Raw genomic sequence first — 23,875 nt, forward strand, 5'->3', positions numbered from 1 at the left:
AAACATTTTCTTTGCAGAGTTATTTTTCTAGGCAGAGCAGTTCYCTGCTCTGGCTCTCCTTGGTGGCTTCCTGCCTGATGCTGGGCTCAAGTGGCTGGAGACGTGGTCTGGAAGCTGGGATTAGCTCTAGGCAGCATTTCTGAACCCAGCTGTGCTCCCTGAAAGCTGGCGTAAGGACAGGTCACTTTGCAGGGGGCATCGACACTCGTCCTGAAGTGTGTTGCTTATTCATTTCTAGGCATATACATTTAATCAGCATGCTCTGTGGGGATATGAATAAGCAGCCTGTCTGGTTATTGTCTCAATGTGGCTCCTGCCCAACAATTCAACTTTTCCTCTGTATCTGCCCTCTAAATGTTTCCCCTGTGTTCTGAAGCGCGGCTGTGCCTGGAGCTCCGCAGCGAGGACAGTGCAGAGCAGAGCGGACCCTTGTGCTCCTTGTGCTGCTTCACGTGGGTTCGAATGATGCTGTGCTGCCAGCTTGGATGAGCAGTGGCTTGAAAGAATGGAAAAATGCTATTTCTGTAGCCGCCTGACATCTTCTGCAGCTTCCTGCCCGCTGTTACTGTTTTCTTTGCAGGCAGGATACGCGTTCCCTGTGGAGCGGCAGGTAGGCAACGGTCRGCCCCTACAGCTGAGCTGCTCCCTGCTCGCCCTTAACTGTGGCTTTGCACACATGGGTCTCATCCAGTTTCTAAATCTGATGATTAGCACAGTACATGGGTGCTGATCCTTGATTTGCAAATTCCAAATTAGTCTCACGAGAGAGGAGACTTGCTCCCTCTTTAGATTGCTGCTAGCTGTGGAATCTCTTGCTTCAAATTAGAAGCTTCCATCAGAGATGCTTTTTATAATTTAAAAAAAGTCTTTTTGTTTTTTTACAGTTCATAGTAGCAAGAAAAAAAAAAACCTTTAAAAGCAGTAAGTCCAAATGTTCAAGGTTATGACCATATTTGTCTTCATAAAATATTTAACAAAGATTATTGTTAACAGACATGTAAAAATGTGCTTTCTTTTTCCCCCTGAAGCACAAACGAGTGATTTAGTTGTTGAATAAAGGTATTTCAGTTCCTGAGTTCCTGGTTTATTCATAACTAATTCACTGGTTTGATTCCTTCTTTCTTAAAAAAAAAAAAAAAAAAAAAAAAAGATTGTGAGCACCTTTTGTAAGGTGCTTCTGGGGGAAAAATAATGGCAATATTTTTCAAAGTTTCTGCTTTTTTTAATTAAAAAGGGGAGGCAGAGGGCAGTTTCGCAAAGGTTTCCTTGATTGCCTGCAGCAACCAGTTGTTTTCTGTTCCTGTTGTGTGGCTGAGCACAGACAGAGGATTCGGTTCCCCCTCCGCAACGGCTTCCAAAGGATTCCTTTCGCTGGCAAATGTAGCAAAGCAATTGTTTTGTTTTGTGTTTTCCCCCTAATACAAAAAAAAAAAACTGCAACAGGGCAATCCAAAACACTGACAGGTGACTGGCAGGGAAAGGGATTTGAGGCCGCGATGGCCTGTTTTCCTGCAGGGGTTGGCCTGGGCCTTGCGTGCCCAAGCCCACCTCGCATCCCTTGTGTGTTGAAGAACTATTAAATTTTCACCCAAACGAGCTGCTTTTTAACACGGCTTTTCAAAGCCTCGGCAGATGGAAAAGCGGTGAGCGAGGCGAGGTGAAGGAAGTGGCGTGGCGGGGCCTGGCGGCCGGCTCCCCGCTCCGGGAGAGGCCCGCGCTTCGCCAAATAAGGAAGCGGACATTTTGGTTGTTAACTTTACGGGGAGCCTGTGCCCAGAACTATATTCATCATGCGGATGCGTTTCCAGAGGAACGCTTCTCTTCCAAGTTGCCTTAGTCATAGTTTTAGCACTCTGTCACATCTTTGCTGACTTATTTATATAGTCTGCGTGAGCTTGCTGTGCATCCACTGSTAGCCTGCCCTAAAAAGGTGAACTGTTTATGATTTTTCTCGTTTTGGATAGCAGAAGAGACGGGCCTAAACCAGCGCCAGCAGCTTCATCTGTTTCGTACTGAAAAGAAGACCCCTTTGTGGGCTGTGCTTAACTTGTGTAAAGTGACAGAAGATGCTTCACTTGGGGAAGTGAGGAGCACTCAGGTCCTCAGGCATGGGCAGAAGGCRAAATCAGAGTTTGGTGCATGTGGTAGATAATGTTCAGGAGTTATAGATAGGACTCATTTACACTACAATTTTATTTCTTTTTTTTTCCCCACTGGCAACACAGGCAGTCTGAARTGATTTGACAGAAAAATGTGAAACATCTGGTATTGTTGCTGGATAAAACTTGTTAGCAAAGTGTTGAAGCTGGTTCTAGAGGGCCAGTTCCCTCTGTGTTTGGTCTGGGTATGGAAAATAACAATTCTGAAGGACTCTAAATGAGTGTGGGAAAAACAAATCCTAACTGCARTGCTAATGTAAGGGTTGCTGTCTTTACTGCTGGTCTGTATGAGTGATAGTAATATGCCATTAATAATCACTTATTACACAGGAAAAGATTCTACTACCAAATTTACTTTTCCCTGGCTAAATAACAAAGCATTTGTCAGAACACAGATGTATTATTTTTTATATTTTCAGGATACCAGGTAAGACCTTAATTTGCAGTAACAGTGTAGGGCTACCAAGGAGATTGCTGGTCTGAGCCCAAGGTCTCAGAGTGCTTATAATGAGTAAAAGAGAAGTGGAATTGAAAATAACCCCAAAGTTTCAAATAAGTTATGTAAACTGGTTGGTTCACTACCTGCTCTTAAATATGAAGAAAAACTAAATGAAGACTGAGTGGTCCATTTGTAGTCCAGTTGTAGACCATAATCCCAACATTGGAGTACTTGGCAAAGTTCCAATAATAAATAGGGAAAATAGCAGTTCAGTAATCCTATATTATTGTTTRTAAGCATTCACATGTCTTGTCTCCATACAATATACTGATTATATAGGTTGCATGTAGTTATTTTTCATCAAGATCTATAACATTTAAAAAGATAGAATTGTTTTTATTTTCATAAGGAAGATATTACTCTTATGAGGAAGATATAGGGAAGAATTAAGTTCGTTATGAGATGATCATAAGAGTATTTTAAAAGCACTTAAAAAGAACATAGCCTGTGTGATACACTCTGAATATAAAATTTCGTCTACACATATGGTTATATTTAATGAAAAACACATCTGTCCAATRAGCAAGAATAAGACAATGATCAATATGTTGTATCTATGTCTTATTCCTTGTCTCCTCTGAAAAATAATTACCTGTTTGTACTTTCATGCTTTTTTTAAATTTATTGTTTATAGTAAATCATACAATTTGATTTTCTGCTTTTATTTTTCAGACTAATTTAAAACTGCTTGCCTGGGCTGGATTCCTATATTGCTTAATATGGAGTGGATTTGCACAGCAAGGTAAATGAGTTTATTACCTTGAAATACTTTGATTTTGCTTTAAAATGATATATATTTAGCAGCTATTTCTGTAGCTAAATATTAGGCAAGTGCTAGCAGCAGTATATTACTCATTTCTATTAATAACATGCTCGTAGTTAGAACTTGATTTATGAGTCCAGAATGAAACAAACTAAAATTACACTGTTACTAGCACCCTTTTCAAAAGTTAAATGACTGATCTGTATTCCTTGGTAGGTGGAAGTGACTGCATAAAAGCCAATGCAAAATCATGTGGTGAATGTATACAAGCAGGACCAAACTGTGGTTGGTGTAAAAAAAATGTAAGTATTACTGCAAAACTCTTTTTATATTTTTTGTTAGTTTCAGATTTAACCAAATATTCGATATGTATGGAAATGTCCATATACACCAATAACAGTTTCCTGTAGCTCTTCAATTTATGTACTCCAAAGTTTGGATATGATAGTGTTAATGAAGTCCTGATTTTAGTAGATCTGTCATTCATCATGAGTCTCCTGTTCTGTTGCTAAATACAAAGTCCATGTGGACCCTAAAGGCTGTCTCATAGTTATTTAAAAGCATTCCAGCATGGAGTCTGTCTGGGTACATTTAATTATATTCTTTAGTGACCTAAGAGTAGGGGTAATTTTAGACAGACATAGGTGGGGTGGAGGAAGAGATTGAGGGTTTGTTCTTTAAAATGAAAAGACGTTCAAATTTTAGTATTTTCTTGATGGTAGACTGGGTTGTGATAGGCTGGCTTGTGGAGGTATGCAGTGTTTTAGTCTGAAACACAGAATGGCCGATATTTAGTATCTTTAGAAATGGAGAAAATCTTTAGAATGCATTTATAAGCAAATATTTAGTGGAAAAATATTTTTTCAGACTTTGTTTCGCTTGGCTTTATTTGTATTTGAGGTTAAAGTTTTTTGTGGGTTTGAGGTAATGGTAATTTGTGTTCAGGGCAAAGTAATCTTTATTCATATATTTATTTTATGTGTGGATCCTGCTTTTGTAATGAACTTTCCCAAAATGAGAGTGGTTGTCTTGTCTTTTCCCTGCTCTGTCAGCATCCTGCCATTTTTTTGATGTGTCCTTTCCATGTACTCTTATGTAATCTTTAATTAAAGCCTTCCCAAAAAAAAGAGGGGGGAAGAAAAGAAGCTTTAAAGAAGGGTAGTTGCAAGACAGGCTAAACAGATTTATTCACTTTATTGGCTCAAAGATATTGAGCTTTTTCCATCTGCTGGCACTTCCAGAGAGCTGATTTAAGAGGACGTCCTGCCTCTGTCAGAGATGACATTGGGCTTTTTTTTCTTCATTCCTCTTATATCTTGTGTACAGATCAGCATAAGTAAATGTAAGTAAAAGTAAGTTGAACTACTGTTGGACTAGTAGTTCAACATTTAATAATTCAACATTCATTTAATAAAATTCAACATACTTCAGGACTGCGTGGGGTTATTGTAGAAAGTGTCACAGTCTGTAGGGTGTAAGAAATTGCAAATGCCCATAAACTTGATATTCCTACCCATGTTTTTCTAGGACTTTTTGCAAGAAGGAGAACCAACGTCTGCCCGATGCGATGACTTGGCAGCAYTAAAGAGTAAAGGCTGCCCTATAGAAGATATAGAAAATCCAAGAGGTAGTAAACAGGTGCTTGAAGATAGAGAGGTAACAAATCGTAAGATAGGTGCTGCAGAGAAGCTGAAACCAGAAGCCATTACACAGATCCAGCCACAAAAATTAGTACTGAAGCTAAGAGTTGGTAAGGAAGGTTTCATTCTGATCRTTGTATGATTTTGTTTGTTTTTGTCACATCCGCATTTCATGTTTTGCTTGTTTTACTCGTTCAGGTGATTTCAGGTTAGAATCTTGAAAGTCTTCATTACAGACCCTGGAGTAGATTGTGATTCTCATTTTTTCAGTTGAGGGCAGAAGCATCCCAAGCAGGGACGAGGCAGGAGCTGGCAAAGCCAGTTGAGGAGTTCGTTTCCTCTCCCTGTGGTGTTTTTTGCTTTGGGGATAGGGATGTGTTTTTGTTTCTTAAACTCTGATGCCGATAACAGGTCCTCTGTTACTTGAGCAGAATGAGACTTGGTCCTTGAGTAGAGCTCCTGGGGACTGCATCAGAACAACCACCTTGCAGTGCTGGTTGGAGAGTCTGCACTGGGAGGCAGCTGCTTGGTAGTGGCTGCTTTAATAAATGCAAGACGATCAGAAGCAGCTTAGCACAATGGGAGAGGGAAGGAAAGGAATGAAAGTTATTTTGGAATTTTGATTGTTATCCCAGTTTTATTCTAACGGGAACTTTTCAGCTTCCAGAGACCAGATTATTGTCCTTCTGTCAAAGCAGAGGTTTATTTAGCAGAGCAKAGAGGGATTTCAGCAACTAAATCATAATTTCCCAAAAGATCATTTCTCTATTTATAAGCACGTGGCTTGGTCGCAAGGTCTCTGCACCCATGTGCACTTTGGAGCCCCGCATGTGTTTAGGGCAGCATGTATGTGTTAAGGGCAATGTGTATGTGTTAGAGTTTTGTTTTCCATGTAGGGTCTTTGAAACAGCTCAGTAAATACAAAGCTTTGGCTTTGGTGCTTTTTGTTTATTTTCATTTTTGTTTAATGTAACAGATGGGCAGCTTCTGCATAGCTGGATCCACATGGTTTCCCCTGATTGCTATTTTGTTCAATAATAAGGAAATACATGCTAAATATTAAGCAGACTTAAGCAACAGTAGTACCACTATTAGGTACCCCGAAGGGAGGAAGGAGAGGAAGCCTTATAGAAACCTTATAAATCTATATTACTTATTTCACACACAATAGACAAAAGTACTTTTTCATATAGAAGTAATTCTTCTGCAGTGTTTTTCAATATAGCATGTCAGTGGGTGAGACTACGTGTTTCTGTTATCAAGCTCAGGGTTCATTCTTGCAGACAAGACTAACTCATCTCACTGCTCTATGCACTCACCCCATGTTTGATGCAAAGTAACTTGAAATATGCTATCCAGAGTAGATTTATTTTTTTTTTACACTGATTCAATGCTATTTCTTTCTACACTAACGGCTAAGAATTTCTGGAGTCAACTTTATTGCAAGTAGATGTTAGAAAACTTGTGTTGTTATTACAGAACCTTTCTAGAAGGTTCATACATTGAATTTTCAAGTAGGGAGAACTGGAAGGTTTGAGTTCAATACTCGAGAATTTTGTGTGGAGAAATCATATATCTTGAAATTGTGTAGCTGGACATGGGAAATAAATAACTGCTTCTTGATGGTTTTTTTCATCATACTTTAATGTTGTTTTCAGTTAGTATGAGGAAAAAGTTGCCCACTGTTAGTTTGGATCTTGCGTCTTTATGGATAGTCTTTGAGRTACTGATAATTTTTTCTTGCTGGTGCAGTAATTCTGGAATGTTTAATGGCTTCTGTTTAATCTCTGAAACAGGGGAACCTCAAACATTTTCATTAAAATTTAAGAGAGCTGAAGATTACCCTATAGATCTCTATTATCTTATGGACCTCTCCTATTCCATGAAAGATGATTTAGAGAATGTGAAAAGTCTAGGAACTGCTCTGATGTTTGAAATGGAAAAAATCACYTCAGACTTTCGAATTGGTAAGAAAGAGACATGTATTCCAAACAAATGAAGTTTCTCTCCTGATGTTTTTCACATAATTACCTATGAATAACTTTCTTTTTTTCCTTATGCTGCACTGTTATGGCTGGCATTCTGGCAAATAGATTAATTTAAGGAATACAACAATACCTGATGATGATGGAGAAAGTGGAATGTAAAGAAGTATGAGGGCTATTTCTGAAGTCATTTCAGCTATAGAAAATTGTAGTCTATTATATCATGATATAAATAAGAATTCCATTCTTCAACTTACAGTTTTTTGTTCTTCTCTCTTAGGCTTTGGYTCTTTTGTGGAGAAAACTGTGATGCCCTATATAAGTACAACACCAGCCAAACTCAGAAACCCTTGTACAGGTGATCAGAACTGTACAAGCCCGTTTAGCTATAAAAATGTCCTGAGCCTTACCAGTGAAGGAAATAAATTCAATGAGCTTGTAGGCAAACAGCACATTTCTGGTAATTTGGATTCCCCTGAAGGTGGCTTTGATGCAATAATGCAAGTTGCAGTTTGTGGAGTAAGTGTGTATCAGTTTTTCTTTACTTTGSTATTAAATAAATTGTTTTAGAAGGTCCTTAGTGTCTTTCGGGGCCTGACTTCRATAGACTAGACAGACCGTGAATTTGTCTTTCGTAAGTAAAAATACATGAGTAAAATATGAATATACAATCAGGAAATGTAAAACGCTATAGAGCATGTCCACAGCAGATGGATGCACTCCAAAGACTTTATTTTTAAAGACTGCTATAAAAAAAAGAAAAAAAAAATCTGCTCACGAGTGTCTAGAATTTTAAATAGTTAGGCAGCTCTTTTCAAATGATTTCTAAACTTAATGTTTTTATAGCTCTTGTTTGACTACTTAAAATGGCCAGAATAGATTGTTCAGTTGTGATTTCTACTGCATTCTCAGGTATGAGTAGATGAAAAGCTGGAGTTTTCTTTGGTTGCTTTAGAAAGATCTGATCTAGGTCAGTGGCTTCTTTGTTTTTTCTGTAGTCCAATAGACCCTTTCATGCATCTGCACAACTTAGGCTCCTCTAAAAATATGAGTTTTACTTTGCTACCACGTTACTGTTTTGGTGGTCACTGGAGTTGGGATTTCTGAAGAATAATCTGCAGTCTTCATTCAGAAGTGCCGTGCTAAGCGAGCCTTCTGGGGCATAAGTTGATGAAAGGGGTACCTGGTTTTTATGTCAGATTTTTATATTGCCTCCTTCCCTTAAATTAATCAGGACATTGATTCTGGAAGTTTGTGAAAATAGGAAGGAAGAGCTTACAGAGTTAGGCCCAGCATTTAGAGGCCAGAACACTAGTGGGACTAGTGCAAAGTCTGTCACATCCTGCACTGCACTGGGGGTGTGAAGCTGCCCCCAGCTGGCCAAGCCTGTCGGTTCCTCCGTTTTCCATCTGAGCGTTGCTGCAGTTCTCCACTTGCTAACGTTGGGGAAATCAGCTGTGTGATGAGCAGGATTCCCAAGTCATCCTCCAGAGTCAGGGTCACTCAATGTCCTGTCACTGCCCAGAGACTGTAGAGAGAACTGAAGACACCAAAGTAAATCTCAGAAAGATTATTTCTTGTCTAGATGAAAATCCCACAACAAAGGCTTAGAACAGACATGTAAATGAAATGCAAGTGCTTTTAAAGTTTGAGCAAATTTTGTAATTTCAAGGGTGATATTTTTGCAGTATTGTCTCTTCTAAGTGTCCTTTTCATACGTTTATTCATTGGCCTCCTTTAAAATAAGTCGATGAAAATTCCTGAAAWTATGTGTGTTTGTGTCCTAAGGAACAAATCGGATGGAGAAATGTTACCAGGCTGTTGGTGTTTTCCACGGATGCTGGGTTTCACTTCGCAGGAGATGGTAAACTGGGTGGAATCGTTTTACCAAATGATGGGAAATGTCATCTGGAAAATAATGTGTACACAATGAGCCACTATTATGTAAGTCTACCACCTGTCAGGGAAAATAATGTTCTGTGGTGCCTAACCGTAGAGAAATCATTAAGTCATCTAGTGTACTGTCAGAACATTACAACTTTTGAACTTTACACTTAAGTTTTATTACCATTTTGTTCACTGGCAAACTGTGGTGGCTTTGTCCCCCCCCCCTTTTTTTTTTCTTTTTTTTTTTTTAATAGAATTTCATCAGTCATTGTCATACCTAATTCTGTTCTTTTTTGGGGGGASTCAAGTGATAATTGAGGCCTTTAATTAGTCTCCTTTCAGGAACAGTTTTAAATCTGTTAGTTGTTACAAATGACTTTCACATGAGTTCTGTTAAGCTCATGCACTGTTGTTTGTTATTAATTCTGGTTTACTTTTGATTTTACGTTCCTAAGTTCAACCATGCAACTAAATGACAAAAGCATGAAACCACAGTTACTGCCATTGACTTGATTAGTCATAGCTCATGTATATTCCCCAGCTATTTGCTTTTTAAAACAAGTGATTGTCAAATAATTGAGGATCATCCCACTTCCATTTCTTGAAGCCCTCTGAAAGTTCTCAGTATTTCAGGGTATTGAAGAAGATCACTCAGTTAGAGAGCTCTTCCAGACAGGTCTTTGAAGACTACCTGAAATTTTATGATGCAAACTCTTTGATAAAAGTGTGCTTAACAACATTGCCTTTCTGCTTCATTGGTAAGTAGATAGGTGTAAGAAAACACATTCAGTAGAGTAAGTGTAAATACAGGGAGCTTTGCAAAGCTCCTGTGTTCACATACTCCTTAAATGGAGAGTATTGATCAATAAAAAAAAGGATTTGGCCTTTCTTTACGATAAACAGTGCAAAAGRTAATGGTTTTGATTGAGATAAGTTTTATGGAAAACTATTAAATGATATTTTCTGAGAACACTGAGGCTATGAATTTTACCTGGGAACTATAAATGACATGAGAATTTTAGTTTCTCCTATGGAAAAAAAAAAAAAGAGAATATAACTGCATATCTATTTATGCCTTCATATGGGTATATATGGAACATTTTCAGTGCGTATTTGTTTGCAGAGGTKGTTTTGTTTTAGAGCTTCATATTCTAACTTAAGACTTTTAACCATCAACTTATGCCATATATGGTTTTATAGATGCTTTGTCTTTATAATGTTAAAATATTTCTGGTGGCTTTCTGATGTGTGGCAAATCTGAATTGTACTTCCTTTTTTTGATAGGATTATCCCTCTATTGCTCACCTGGTACAGAAGCTTAGTGAGAACAATATTCAGACAATTTTTGCTGTTACTGAAGAGTTCCAGGCAGTTTACAAGGTAAAGCTGAATAACACTTTTCTGTTCTCTGTGCTCCCCACACCCCTTTTGTCCCCCCCAAAAACTTGTGCCTAAACTGAGCCTTAGTTACCAGGTCATCTTGTTCTCCCTGGGTTCTCTGCAGGTCCGTATAGGTAGGAGCAGCTTTGAAAGGCAGGTTTAAAGGGCTGCTTTTCCATGAGCAAAATATCCAAGGGGAATGGGGACATGGAATAAGGAGAAGCAGTTATGAAAGGCCATGTTTTGTCCTGTGTGTTCTATTTATACGCCTGATATTTCAAGTGGGCTAGACTGCTGGATGTGATTGTGAAATAGGAAATGACTGAGGAGAGGAGGTGGTTATTTTTTCCTTCTTTTATCCTGACAAGATATTTTGCTCTTTTAGTTATATTGAAACTGTAAAGTGGTGATGAAGGTTGGTTAGTTGGTTTTCCTGCCTCTTTCTCCTGCACAAGAAGCACTGCTTTTATGTAGACCTTGGAGTATACGTGGTTAACTTGTGTGAAAGTTTTAGCCTATGTTTTACCATAACATGAACGTTTGCCTTAATTGTCAGATGTAAAATGAAAATGCAGATGCAGTGAGAAAGGTTGCATATTTGCCTTTTTTCTAGTAAGGCTTTGCATGACTTATTTTTAGCAAGTTTTTAACTTGTTTTTAGCCTTATTTTTAAACAAGGCTGAAATATTGCCAATGGCTTTCATGATTTTTGAAGTAGTTAAKCCTGGCTCCACTATATATAGCATTATGTTGCCATGAGGTATTTATAGCACTGCGTGTAGCTTCTTTTGTAGAAAGATGGTAATTTTCCTTTTCTTTCTGTAAATATTGAAAGGAACTGAAAAATCTAATACCAAAATCAGCAGTAGGAACATTGTCTTCAAACTCCAGCAATGTGATTCAGCTGATCATAGATGCCTACAATGTAAGTTCAGATTTCATTCACACRGTATTTATTTTTCTTGCTTATAAATTGTTGTGAGTTTTCAGGCAGATATGCTGAAGTGGATTTTACTTTTTCTACAAAATAGGAAGTGAGTATACTAAATTATAAATATGTAGGCATTGCAGTAATGCCATATTAGAAATTCAGAATGATGCCAGGTCAGTAACATATGAGACAAATGAAAAGATCAACTTTTAAGCTAATTAAGACACAATTACAAAAGGAGTGTTACCAGCATTATCAGGAAATGTTACTTCTTTAAAACAAAAACTGTTTCCTGGGTACCTTCAGTTCATTGCCTTCCTTTTACACGGAAGAGTAAGGAATCGTTTTGTAACATCTTGTCCCAAGTGAAAATGTCTCCAACAGCCTCAGAGGCTCTTGGATGTGGCCCCAGATCTCTCTCCACATCTGTGCTGTGCCACTGGGATAGCACAGGACTCTCCTTGGGAAAACGCTTTCCCTGGCTCCACTATATATAGCATTATGTTGCCATGAGGTATTTATAGCACTGCGTGTAGCTTCTTTTGTAGAAAGATGGTAATTTTCCTTTTCTTTCCTTGGGAATACTCGGGGCTGCCTCATGTCGGCCAGTGCCCTGCTGCTCTTCCCTGTGTCACTGGGCTCGGGTGCAAAGCGAGGCCTCCGCAGGGCCGGGACTGTGTAAAGCCCAAGGGGCTCTCGTGTCTGGGCACGTTGGAGCTGCCCGGAGAGGGGCCAACTCCACAGCACTTCCCTCCGTGCAGAACCTGCCTGAAGCAGAGTCCTGGTGGGACCACGCTGAGCCCGGAGCCGGGGCTCCCGTGTTTCCCACGTGAGAGGGAGCGGCGCAGCCGGGGTGGGCAGCAGGTSCCAGAGGCTTCTCGTCCCGTGGCTCCTGTGTGTCCTGCCTTGCCCGCTGTGCGGTGGCTGCAGCAGGGCRGGATGGAGCTGCCYGGAGCTCAGGCCTGAGGGCTCCAGCCCAGGAAGCAGCAGGTGTTTCCAAGCAAGTACCCTCATTCCAAACACGGCCTCGCTTCTGCTTGTAGCAGAAGTGGTGACCTGAATTCCAGGATAGACTTGGGATTGGTGTCTGGACAGTGCACAGTCTTAACATGTCTTTCTTAGAAGAACTGCGTTCTAAGTTGGCTAATAACTAACCTTTGTTGTAGTCCCTTTCTTCAGAGGTTATCCTGGAAAACAATAAGCTACCAAAAGGAGTGACAATCAGTTATAAATCTTACTGCAAGAATGGTGTGAACGACACACAAGAAGATGGAAGAAAATGTTCTAACATTTCAATCGGAGATGAGGTAACTTGGAGTATATAGCCTTCCTCAAATAATTCAGAAGTAGATGGAAGAATAGAAGTTAAGCAACATTTCTTAGTAGTCTTACTGTGATACTCAATTAATTTTGTTTGCAGGTTAAATTTGAGATCAGCGTAACAGCTAATGAGTGTCCAACGAATGGACAAAATGAAACAATTAAAATTAAGCCACTGGGTTTCACCGAGGAGGTGGAGATTAATCTGCAGTTCGTCTGCGAATGTCAGTGTCAGAGCGAGGGAGAGGCCAACAGTCCGGCCTGCCACGAAGGAAACGGAACGTTTGAATGTGGCGCGTGCAGGTGAGGAATCAGGTGGTTTGTTTTGCAAAGGGGAAATAGGACCTTGGTTCCCTTAGTTAGCRTTTGCTTCACTTTAATACTTATGAGGGAAAAGACAAGAACTAGTGTTGCAGCTTTATTAATTTATTAATATTAGGGKTTTTTTCTCCCATTTTTTCCCTCCATTTTTTTTCTCAGTTCTGCAAGGAAACCGTAGAATTCATATTAGAATTGATGTAACTCRTGGTATTTCTGCAAGTGTTAATACTGACCTAATTTTGTCCTGCAAGTATGAAGTCTGCTGCGTGCAAGGGCACTGAAGGCTTCCTAGTTTTGAAGGGAGCTCAGACTCTGGCCAATTGCTTCACGCTGGGGAGGAGTCAACAGTTGTAAAAGAAAATGCTTTTAATTCRAATGACTCTCCCAGTCTTTTCTCTSTACTTCATTTGTAGCCTTTTGAGGCCACGTTACAATATTCCTTCTAAGTGTATATATCTTTAAATCCTTCAGAATATATGTAATTTTTGTGTACAGATACATTTGAAGTTTCCAACAAGGAATTACAATTATTTCTTCCTGTTAAAATTATTTTGCTGCCTGTTGCAGACATAGATTAGAAATATACTTCTCATTGCATATTTGAAAATTAAGTAAAATGATACTGCGTTTCTGGAAGTAACCCAGAGAAGGTAATGGAATATCTTAGAATTTTAGAAGACTTTATTTTCCAAGAAACCTACAGCAAAAAATAGAACAGTTTCTTCCTGGAAGCTCTTGAGATGAAAATGGTAAGAGCAGAATGCAATATAGTTCTTCTGTAAGAAAACTAAATCCAGGTCTTTAGAAAGCAGTATTGGTCCCTGCTCAGTGAACTGCAACTGAAATAAAAAAAATATATATATAGATCTTATTCCTCGTGCTTTAATATGGGGCTGCTTTTTAAAGAYAAAGCAAAAGATACTGACTTGAAACTTGCAGGGTTTCTAAGACTGACTTAATGTGTGTCCAGGGAAGCTGGTGGCAGAAGGTAACTGGATATTGGAAGGACTTGAGCTCCCTGCCTGCTTAGTATTCAGTAAGTTGAGGAGGAAGCCACTTCAGGCCATAAATACTGTTAAATGGCTTCGTTTTGCAGTCATGTTCYCTTGCTGACTTGCAATAGGTAAAGCAGATTTCTTATTTTTGCCTTCAGGAAGAATTGTCCCTGGTGTCCTGGTAGTTTCACACAGACATATAAGTCTTGGGGATGAGAAGAGGTTTTTGCAGCAGTAGCAGCTTCCTGAGGGGAGCAGTAGCTCTGARCAGCAACTTTGATCAGTCCCTCCTGATGATGCCAAGCACCTCTATTTATTAATATTTTAGCTTTGGTAATGAGATGTGCAGAGTCCCAAAGATACCAGCCGAATTTGCTGGTGCTCAGCGGCTCTGAATATCACCTTGTCCCACGTCTAAATGCTGCTCATAGGGTTTGTTTCTCATTGAGAGATGACAGCAGTTACAGCAATTACAGTGCACAGTCACTGTCACTTAAAAGTAATTATTGTTTAGTCATTAGAAAGGGACTAATAGTAGTTATGTGGCAGTTTAGTTAGAGGTGGTAGCACCTGGGATAAGTCATCACCACCTTCTCACCTGGGATAAGTAATCAGCRTAGGGACAACTTAGTCCCGCTGTCTCCAGCAGCTCCAAGAACTGCTAGGTAAGTTAYCGGCTGGGAATCTCCTTTGAAATCAAAATTCCTTGTGAAAACAGTCACTATTGCTCCTGTTGCCTGTGCCGTTTTTGCAGTCTTTATTTATGTATTTAAGCTTTAGCTGTGTTTACCTCTTCGCTCATGTTCTCGCCTTGCAGATGTAACGAAGGGCGTATTGGAAGACTCTGCGAATGCAGCACAGATGAAGTAAACAGTGAGGATATGGATGCGTACTGCAGGAGGGAGAACAGTACGGAAATCTGCAGCAACAACGGAGAGTGCATCTGTGGCCAGTGCGTGTGCAAGAAGAGGGAGAACACCAATGAAGTGTATTCTGGCAAATACTGCGAATGCGATAACTTCAACTGTGACCGATCCAATGGCTTGATTTGTGGAGGTGAGAAATCGCTTCAGTTCTCAGCAGCAAAACTGACCAACGCTTTACAAGCCTGTTGCTCTACCCTTCACAGTAGTGATACGTAGCTTGCAAGTATATAGCTACTTGATAACAGAAAAATGAGAATTATGACAGTTGAAAACATCTGCTTATTAGTAGAATCCCTGTTTGTGGTCATGACAATATAGTATGTTAATTCAGATTTCTTCTTCCTTGCATCACAGCTCCAAGATAGGACATAAATGAACGGGTTTATTTACTGTAATAACATAAAATTTGGTGAGGTGAATGAGGTTATAGTAGTTACAGCAGCAGAATGAGTTGTAGTGTTCTAGGGAGACAAAAGATCTTCATATTTCTGTGTTGTGAAGTTAAGTTGGTAGTGCATTTACCAGCTTTTTGGATCATGTCGTGTGTGATCACCAGCTTGTGTATGTGCAAAGCTGCTAGCAGTGTGAATATAAATTGTGAACTGAAGCTGTGCTTTGATGGCCACCACTCCCAGGGAAGGCCCATCACATCGTACTTTTATTGATCAGCCTTCCCTAATCTTGATTTTTTTAATTATTTTTTTTATTTTTATGACAGATATGCCAAAAAAAATAAAACAGTAAACAGCTGTTTTTTACTAATTCCAATAGCATGTTTAAAATTAGGCTTAATGTCACTAAAATCTCTTTATCTAATGTGCAGGGAATGGTATCTGCAAGTGCCGAGTGTGCGAGTGCTTCCCCAACTTCACCGGCAGCGCTTGCGACTGCTCCCTGGACACGCAGCCCTGTATGGCCTCCAACGGGCAGATCTGCAATGGGAGAGGAACCTGCGAGTGCGGAACCTGTAACTGCACAGACCCCAAATTCCAAGGCCCCACTTGCGAAATGTGCCAGACTTGCCTTGGTGTGTGTGCAGAGCACAAGTAAGTGCCCGTCACGCCCGGGCCGCAGCTTCCCACGAGCTCTGTCCTGGGCCTTGTGAGACTTTCCTATACACACTATTATATATACACACATATACACACAGTTCTAGAAACGAGGGTCTTGATGCCGTGCTTTATTCTGCTCTGAAATGTAGAGATGTCTTATCATACTTCAGGAAAATAGAAGCGATTGGATGAGAATTAAGAATTACAAACTAAACATTGCTAATACAGAACTTTGGTAAGTTCTGGCTACTTCCAAATTTACTGCTTGAATTCTTCCCTCTGCCCCTTTTGAATGTCACACATATAAGTTTTATTCACTCAGCTTCATCGGGGCAGGTTTCACCATTTCCCTGCTTCATGTGTTTGTTAGCACCCAGCCTTTTGGAGGGGACGTTGGTCTGGATGTGCCAGGCTGTGGTCTCCTCTTGGCCTTTGGACATCAGTGTAGCCAGGGTACATACAGCTCTGCTGCGTCGCTTGCCAGGCCAAGATTCAGCTACTTTTTTTTTTATTTATTTATTAATTGGTGTATTGCTTCAAAAATTAGACTCACAGTATGTTCTGAAACCACACTGAGAAAAGATTATTATGAAAGTTGAATCTAGACCCAATGTGGATGTGGGCTGGTAAAGCTGCATGCCAGTCTCTGGAAAGGCCGGCTTGTGGAAAGCAAGGATGTTGTGAATAGGAAAGTTTTGAAATAAGCTTTTCCTTAGCAGCGGGGGTGACTGCTGCCTTTGTGCAGCCACCTTTCAGGGCCTTTCCTTTCTGCTGTAAAAACCTGGCTCTACCTCACAGGAAGGCTCGTCACCCRGTTTGTTCTTTTGAGCCCACCAATGTCTCGGACACCTTTATTGCGTCTCCTGCTTCCGTACTGCCTGAGAGAACATCCCTATTCTGGGCAGGGAGCTGAGGAAGTTCTCATATTCTTTGCTTCAGAGATTTAGGTCTGTYTTTGAATTTTGAGGGTTTGTCAAGGAAAAAGGAATTTAGTAAAAGGGTTTGTTTTGTTTTTTTGTTAATCTTAAGGTGCATAAACATTCTGGCTTGTAAAAAAACACGTGTGTCTCTTTGTTTCCTTTTTCCCTGCCTTTTATGGCACTAGAATTTGTATTTCTTAGATTAAATGCTGCACACCCGTTGTGCACATGTTTTAAAAGCCTTGCCCTCATTTTCATTTCTGCAGGGACTGCGTTCAGTGCCGAGCCTTCGACAAGGGCGAGAAGAAGGAAACGTGTGCCCAGGAGTGCATGTACTTCAACATGACGCGGGTGGAAAGCCGGGACAAGCTGCCGCAGCCCGGGCAGCCSGACCCGCTCTCGCACTGCAAGGAGAAGGACGTCGACGACTGCTGGTTCTACTTCACCTACTCGGTCAACTCCAACGGCGAAGCCAACGTGCACGTGGTGGAGACCCCAGGTACCAACRGGACTTTGTGTGACCCCCTTCATCACTGGGGTTAAATCTGCCTGCAGTAGCAGGAAAATAGCTCTGCAAAGTGGCTCAGGTTGAGTTAGATGCCTGCAGAAGCAGTGCCTCACCAGGGCTGTGAACTGGGGGTGTCTGGAACTRAGTGGCTTTATAAACACTTGTAGGGTCTTTTTTTAATTATTTAGGGTCTTTTGTTTTTGTTCTTCTCCCCTCAAGCCTGGTAGAGTGACACAAACAGGTTTTGGTTTTGAATAAAATGAAGAGAGTCAKATCTGTATTTCGTGTTTCCACTGGGTGGACTTCTTCTTGTTTTGAATAATCTAATAATCTTTAACAAATCCTAGATAGCTAACTTCTGATACCCTTRTTTTGCCTAGGCTGGTTGCAGGCCGAAACGCCTGGACTCTTGTTTCTGGTTCACACTCTCGTGTGACCCGGCTGGGCTCAGCCCGGAGCCACAAGGAGCCTCTCTGCACCAGGAGGYGCCACCACTTGGCGCCATCCCGAGCCCCGGGAAGAGGCGGCTCCTCCTGCTGCAGCGGGGCCCTCTCTGCTCCTTGGTGCGCTGGGCTCCATGGAAGTCCTCCCTGGGACTGCAATTATTGAGGATTTCACATTGATAAAAGAATTAGTGGAGAGAACTATTGCTTTTATCTGTCAGTCACCTKAAGTTACATTTAAGTTACAAACTTTAGTTTGTAATAATTACTAAATTATTATTTTTCAACTCATATACTTCATTTATTATGAAAGTATACGATACTTTTATCCCCCCCAAAAGTTTTTTCTTTCTCCAAACTCATCAGAAATCATTTCACATAAATCATGAGAAATGTCATAAAAAGCTGTCTCACAGGAGCAGAATACTGGTTGCTGATGTGTAGAGATAATTAATAAGTACAGCTGCCTGTGGGGGAAACTCGAGCACCCTTTTTCTGTGAAGCTGTTAATATGGGATGTGAGGACTGCTCAGTTGATCTGCATTTGTAGTCTAACTAGTTTGTCCCTCCAGCACTATCATGACTTAGAGCTGTTGCTTGTTGAAAATGTAATTGCTGGTTATTTTGCTCAGAAGTAACCCAGATAAACAGCTGATAGCTGTGTGTAGACTTGATCATCAGAACATGAACTGCTCTGGTGAAACATCAGAAGGATGAAGAATAAGGGGAGGAAATGTTACAGGATGTATAAATTCCAGAACTTGAACTATTTGAGCTTTATTCATGATGTGAGAATGACGTGAAGCAGATCTCTGATGCTTCGAATACTGGCCTCAGTACAAAAGAGAGATGCAAAAGCACCTGGATTTGCAATGTCTCTGCCACTGGTAAAATCTGCTCTCCCGTGCTCGCCTCCGCAGAATGCCCCAGCGGCCCTGACATCATCCCCATCGTAGCCGGCGTGGTCGCGGGAATAGTCCTCATCGGACTTGCGCTCTTGTTGATCTGGAAGCTCCTCATGATCATTCACGACCGAAGAGAGTTCGCRAAGTTCGAAAAGGAGAAGATGAATGCCAAGTGGGACACGGTAAGAGCAAAGCTTCTCCTTGTGTAGGAGTTAGGGTCGTTAAGGATATATTAACTGCATATGTGAGATTTGGTCATTTGCCTCAGATATTTCAGATCCTTTCTCTATAGGGTAGAAGGCTGGACTACAAAAATAACATCATTTTGTGTTTAAACATGTGCCATTTGTTACCAATAGAAAAAAAACCTCCTCTTTGAGAAGTGCATCTGTGGTTAGGAAAGTGAGTAGTAACATAGGTTGGAATAAAAATCCAGGGAAAAAATGGGATTGTTGAAGACRGAGCAGCTCAGCTTTGCAGCTGCAGCACACTCTGTAACATGGTAACATAAATAGTTATATAAATATGTTTGGGATATTTCAGTAATTGGTCACGAAGATGATACGGGTTTGTTCATTTTCTCTGCCCCTTGTCAAGAGAGAATTAGCCAAGAAAAACAAGCCTGTTGGCCTCTCGGCCTACGTTGCTTTATAGGGTCTCTCCTTCCATGGGCAAATTTTAGGAATCTGTTATTACGGCTCTACAGAAATCAAAGCTCATGTACACYTCATAGAAAAGATTTATTTTTAAATTATTCTCTTAAATTTCAATTATTCTATACTTGAAAAATACTAACATCTCTCTGTACATAGAGCATGATTTTTTTTTGATGATAGTTGAGAATGTTTCTCTTTTCCTGTTGAATTACTCGACACTGACCATTTCTTTTACTTCAGCAAGAAAATCCAATATACAAGAGCCCTATTAACAATTTCAAGAATCCAAACTATGGACGTAAAGCTGGTCTCTAAGTCTCAGTTTGTATTTTCTTTCATTTTCTTCCTTTTTCCCCCTTGCATGTCACTTTTCAAACTCCCTGTGTGTCACAGTTGGTTAATCACAGTCTGAGTCATGCCCAGTTTATCGACTGCCGCTTGATCCTGGTGTTTTACAGAGTGCAGCTTGAAAATCTTCCGTGTGGTTTGACAGTAAGATGGATAACTTACTAATACCACAATTATAGTCTTAAAAACTATTCTATAGTATTTTTTAATGAACTGATATTTTTATATATATACTACATGTGTGTATAGACATCCATTCATCTCCATATATATATATATATATATGTATATATTTTATATATATGAAAAGAGGAGTAGCCCTTTAGTTCAAAGAAGATGGAAGGGGGAGGTTGTCCGTGACTGCCCCCCACCAGCAGCCCCTGTGCTTGAAGCTGATACTTGCAAAGCCACAAGCAGCTGGAGGCAGATTTCCCAGCCTATAAATGTGTTTATTAATTAGCATAACTTCGGAAACTCTCAGGGCAGCATTATGGATTTTTATTAGCTGTTTTGTCCTATTAGCCTTTTCCATCCAATGCTGGGGAATCCGGCAGTATCGCCGGTCACGGCGGGGCCTCCCCAGGATGACGATGTCCTTGACCCCTGCAGCTGTGTTGGCCTCCGCTTTGCTAGTCCCGCTTTGCTAGTCCCGCGTTGCTAGTCCCGTCTCGGCTCTGGTGGGGAGGACAAAACCTCCATCTGCACCCAGACTCCCAGACTCYAGGCTTTTGCAGGAGGCCCTGGCAGGGTAGGGTCTGTACCTGTGAAGCTCTTCTGTCTGCTGCCTCCCTGTTATTTTGGGGTTGCATTCAAAATTGGATTTTGTAAAGGAAAAATGAGTGGAAAAAGCAGGAGTTACGGGTATTTCAAGTCATTATTTGTCCTCACTGTGATTAACACTTTCAAATATTCTGTATTCTGTCAGTCAAGTATTCTGAGCTCTTGCTTAATGAAATACTCTTCCTTCCTTTTCTTTCTACCRTCACCTCACCTTCCAGTGTCTCCAAAACTGATTGCAAAAAATGTTTATTTTGCTATTTTGCTTGCCTGCCACTTTGACCACATTCCTTTCTTTTTCTTTTTTTTTTCTTTCATTTTTCCTGCTTGTTTTGGAGAAGTAGTCAAGTGTTTTTCCATCCCATCATTGCACACAGCCTGCCTGGCTAGTACTTAAATTAACACACTATATAGGTAGTTTGGCTATTGAAAATAGTAAGTCCTCTGAGAAAAACTGTTAGCAAAAGCCCTTATTTATAGGGTGTCTTTATCCAGCACTAGGCTCAGCTTACCCTGGGAGCAGCTCAGGCTTGTTGAAATAAATGCTCTTGCAAGAATGTGATTACTGATTCACTGTAGGTGTGTGGGGTTTTGTTAATGCATTTTCTAATACATTTGCATCTTGGTATCTTGTGTGTGCCCATGGCTTGTCCCTTGTATTGTGGTTCAGGTGTGCATCGTGCTTTCATTCATAAGGGCATGCAGCAAAAATGCAGTTTTCCTTAACTCTGCATGCTTAAACCAGTGTATTTCCTGCATTGAGGTAAAGCAAACGTGTATTTTAATAATAGTGCTTGCCTATGACAAGAGGTTTGGAACACCGTGCTTAATGTCCTGTTCAGAATTTAGGAGGTTGTTGCTCCCTCTACGTTCATTGCTACATGCTGGGGCTACCAGAGGCTGTCAGAGGAGGGAGGGAGTCACAGGTGAAAACAGAGGGGCATCATTGCTGTAGATCCTGCTCTACTTGAAGGGCTGTCACGTTTCTTAGAACTAAAAGAATCTTCTGAGCAGTGTCTCCCTTAGGGCAAGATGCAGCCCGTTTCAAGGGAAAGGACGGGCACTTGGGTTTTGAGCCTTTACGGGACATGGGCTGTACCTTAAATGCAGAGGGGTGCACTGCAAAGCCAGGGGCCAGCGCTGGCGCACTTGAACTGCACCTCCTGAAATGMGTCCTGGGCTCCTTGCACAAGAATGAGTTAAGGTTTGAATAAAGTCACTACTGCTGTTTTAGATCCTGTGATGAAGTCAATGAAAAGAACTTCTTGAAATAAGTGGTATAATTACTGTGTAAAGGGAAATACCAAGTAAAGGGAAATAAAMCCAAGATATTTGTGTTGGTACAAAAATGTACCTGTGAACAAGGCACCCTTTAGAGCAACACTCTAGTCTAAGTCATRACAGCAAGGCCAGATTTAGGTCTCCACTTTTAACTGTGTTAAATGTATGTGAGTGGCAGGCATTGTAGATTCTCAATAGGTCCTCCGTAGGTCCCTATAGATCCTTAGATTCTCAAGGACCACCCAGCACCTCTGTGCAGGAACAGAAGGAGAATGACAACTGCTCAATGTCCAGCCTTAATGCTGAACACGTTCTATTAAAATACTGCCAGCCTTCGTGCTCTGTGTCTAGACTAAACCTGCTGCACCGTGCGCCCTTCCCTGGGCAGCCGGGGGGAAGAGGGGCTGGGGGTGCCAGGGGGTTGTGTCCGCGGAGCCCCGGCCGCCCTCGCGGCTCCGGCTGAGCGGAGCCGGGGGGAAGCCGCGTGCGGAAGCTGCAYCCCACCGGCCAGCGGCAGCCCTTCCATCAGTGCGCTGCTTTCTTCACCTCTTTAGCTGTGTATAAATCTAATACAAATATTTTTCTTTTTTTCTAGGGTGAAAATCCTATTTACAAGAGTGCAGTGACGACCGTGGTCAATCCTAAGTATGAGGGAAAATGAGCACTGCTTGTGTAACTTCACAACACTGTATGCAGCATAGCAATTTTTGTAGTCACAGTAAGATAGATTTAGGGCAAACTGCAGTGATTTTACTAATTCATTACATATAGGTTTGTTTTCCTGTGCAGGTTTTGAAAATGTACCATATGTAATTTTTAATTTTTTTTTTTTTTTTTTGCAAATAAAAAAAATCAGTGCCAGGGTCTGACAAAAAAAGAGAAAAAACTTGAGACTGCAGCTTCGTGAGCTAAGGTCACATGGTGCCTTTTTGATATTTTTTTCCTCCTATGCTGTGAATCGAGGTCTTCTACAGGACATGGTACTGCTGTGACATGTCTGGGAGGGAGCTGGTTAAAGCAATCAGTATGAGGGCTCTGCCTAGCCCTTTAGTGTTAAAATTTTAAGCTTTACAGGGAAATCAGGGCTTGAGTTTGCAGACCTAATTAAACTCACTTAGTAGGGAGCTCATGAATAACTGGTCTTCTACTTGCTAGATGTGATTCGGTGTATAGTAAGTTGGGAAAGTTGGAAGAGAGCAGTGTAAATTGCTGAAAGGGGGGGCGCCTGCTTCACTTGCTTAATGCCAGATTACGGTCGAATGAAAGGTGTTGGGAAGAGTTTTAAGAAAGTAAAAAACAGCTTTAATAACCTCTGCCATTACGGAAACAGTTGCTGACTGGCAACTTGCTTAGTTTTCCTTTGTAAATTCAAGTCCTGGGTGGCAGTATCATGAAGTGCTTCACCAAGACATCCTCAGAACACATAAGGGCCTTATTTCATACCATGTCTGTCTTCTTTAAGAGTTCCTTGGTTTAAAGCCTGGTGCTTTGGCACCATTCTAATCTTTTAATGTATGTGGTTGCAATTCTTTGTGTAATATTTTTGTATCAACACAAGCTTTTTTTTTTCCTTTTTGACAGTCTTAGCTGTAAATTTGCCTTTACCCTGTAGCTAAGATTGCATAGTTTGTCATGTGCCATGAGTCACATTTTTTTGACATGTGCCATGTATATTTGCCTTTGACCATTCAAATTGCCTGATAGTCATATCCTTGTTTTAAGTGCCTTTTTATTTTAACAGATGTTCACTTTTTACAATGCTATTACTGAAGTTATTTATTAAATAAAAGTATCTTAAAATATGTGAGTGTCATCTCTTTCTTTTGTCCACTGATGCTGTTCCACCACCTGCCACCTACATCTGTTTAGGCAAGACAGAGCAGCCGGGTACTGACACTGTGTCGCTTGGAGAAGGTCTGAGAGAKTGGTTGGAGTGGTCGTGGTGAGTGAAGGTGGCTGCTGTAGGAAGTGCAGAGGGGGCAGGTCCCTCATTCAAACTAAATGGCAGCTTAAAGCTATAGGCATTTGTGCTAAACAAGTCATGGGATGTATTTTGATTAATCTGCCCTATTTAATAGAGAAAAGTATTAAAAGTTGTAAGAAAAGTTTGTTGAAAGTTTATGTTGACTGCTCTGAAGTCTCATCAAAAGCRTAAAACCAAGCAGCTTTATCAATACTG

The 23,875-nt window shown here is 40.7% G+C and overlaps 1 protein-coding gene across 2 annotated transcripts; it reads left to right on the forward strand.

The window, feature by feature from the left end:
• The first annotated feature begins 3,324 nt into the window (after positions 1 to 3,324).
• Positions 3,325 to 23,410, forward strand: ITGB1 (integrin subunit beta 1). 2 transcript variants are annotated; one of them, XM_026048757.1, is made up of 15 exons: positions 3,325 to 3,400; positions 3,638 to 3,723; positions 4,949 to 5,171; positions 6,858 to 7,028; positions 7,327 to 7,565; positions 8,835 to 8,990; positions 10,218 to 10,313; positions 11,149 to 11,238; positions 12,411 to 12,551; positions 12,665 to 12,867; positions 14,698 to 14,936; positions 15,630 to 15,852; positions 17,045 to 17,277; positions 18,650 to 18,816; positions 22,292 to 23,410. In XM_026048757.1, exons 4-15 carry the CDS (start codon positions 6,926 to 6,928, stop codon positions 22,355 to 22,357), a joined length of 1,956 nt encoding a protein of 651 aa, XP_025904542.1. In that variant the 5' UTR covers positions 3,325 to 3,400; positions 3,638 to 3,723; positions 4,949 to 5,171; positions 6,858 to 6,925; the 3' UTR covers positions 22,358 to 23,410. The 2 variants fall into 2 exon arrangements, with proteins under 2 accessions (XP_025904542.1, XP_025904543.1); XM_026048758.1 differs by lacking the exon at positions 22,292 to 23,410 and adding an exon at positions 19,531 to 19,841 and having other exon boundaries at positions 3,328 to 3,400.
• Positions 23,411 to 23,875: the final 465 nt, after the last annotated feature.

This window comes from Nothoprocta perdicaria, unplaced genomic scaffold, assembly GCF_003342845.1.
Source record: "Nothoprocta perdicaria isolate Ctin4 unplaced genomic scaffold, notPer1 scaffold_57, whole genome shotgun sequence".
In the NCBI taxonomy this organism is placed as follows: Eukaryota; Metazoa; Chordata; class Aves; order Tinamiformes; family Tinamidae; genus Nothoprocta; species Nothoprocta perdicaria.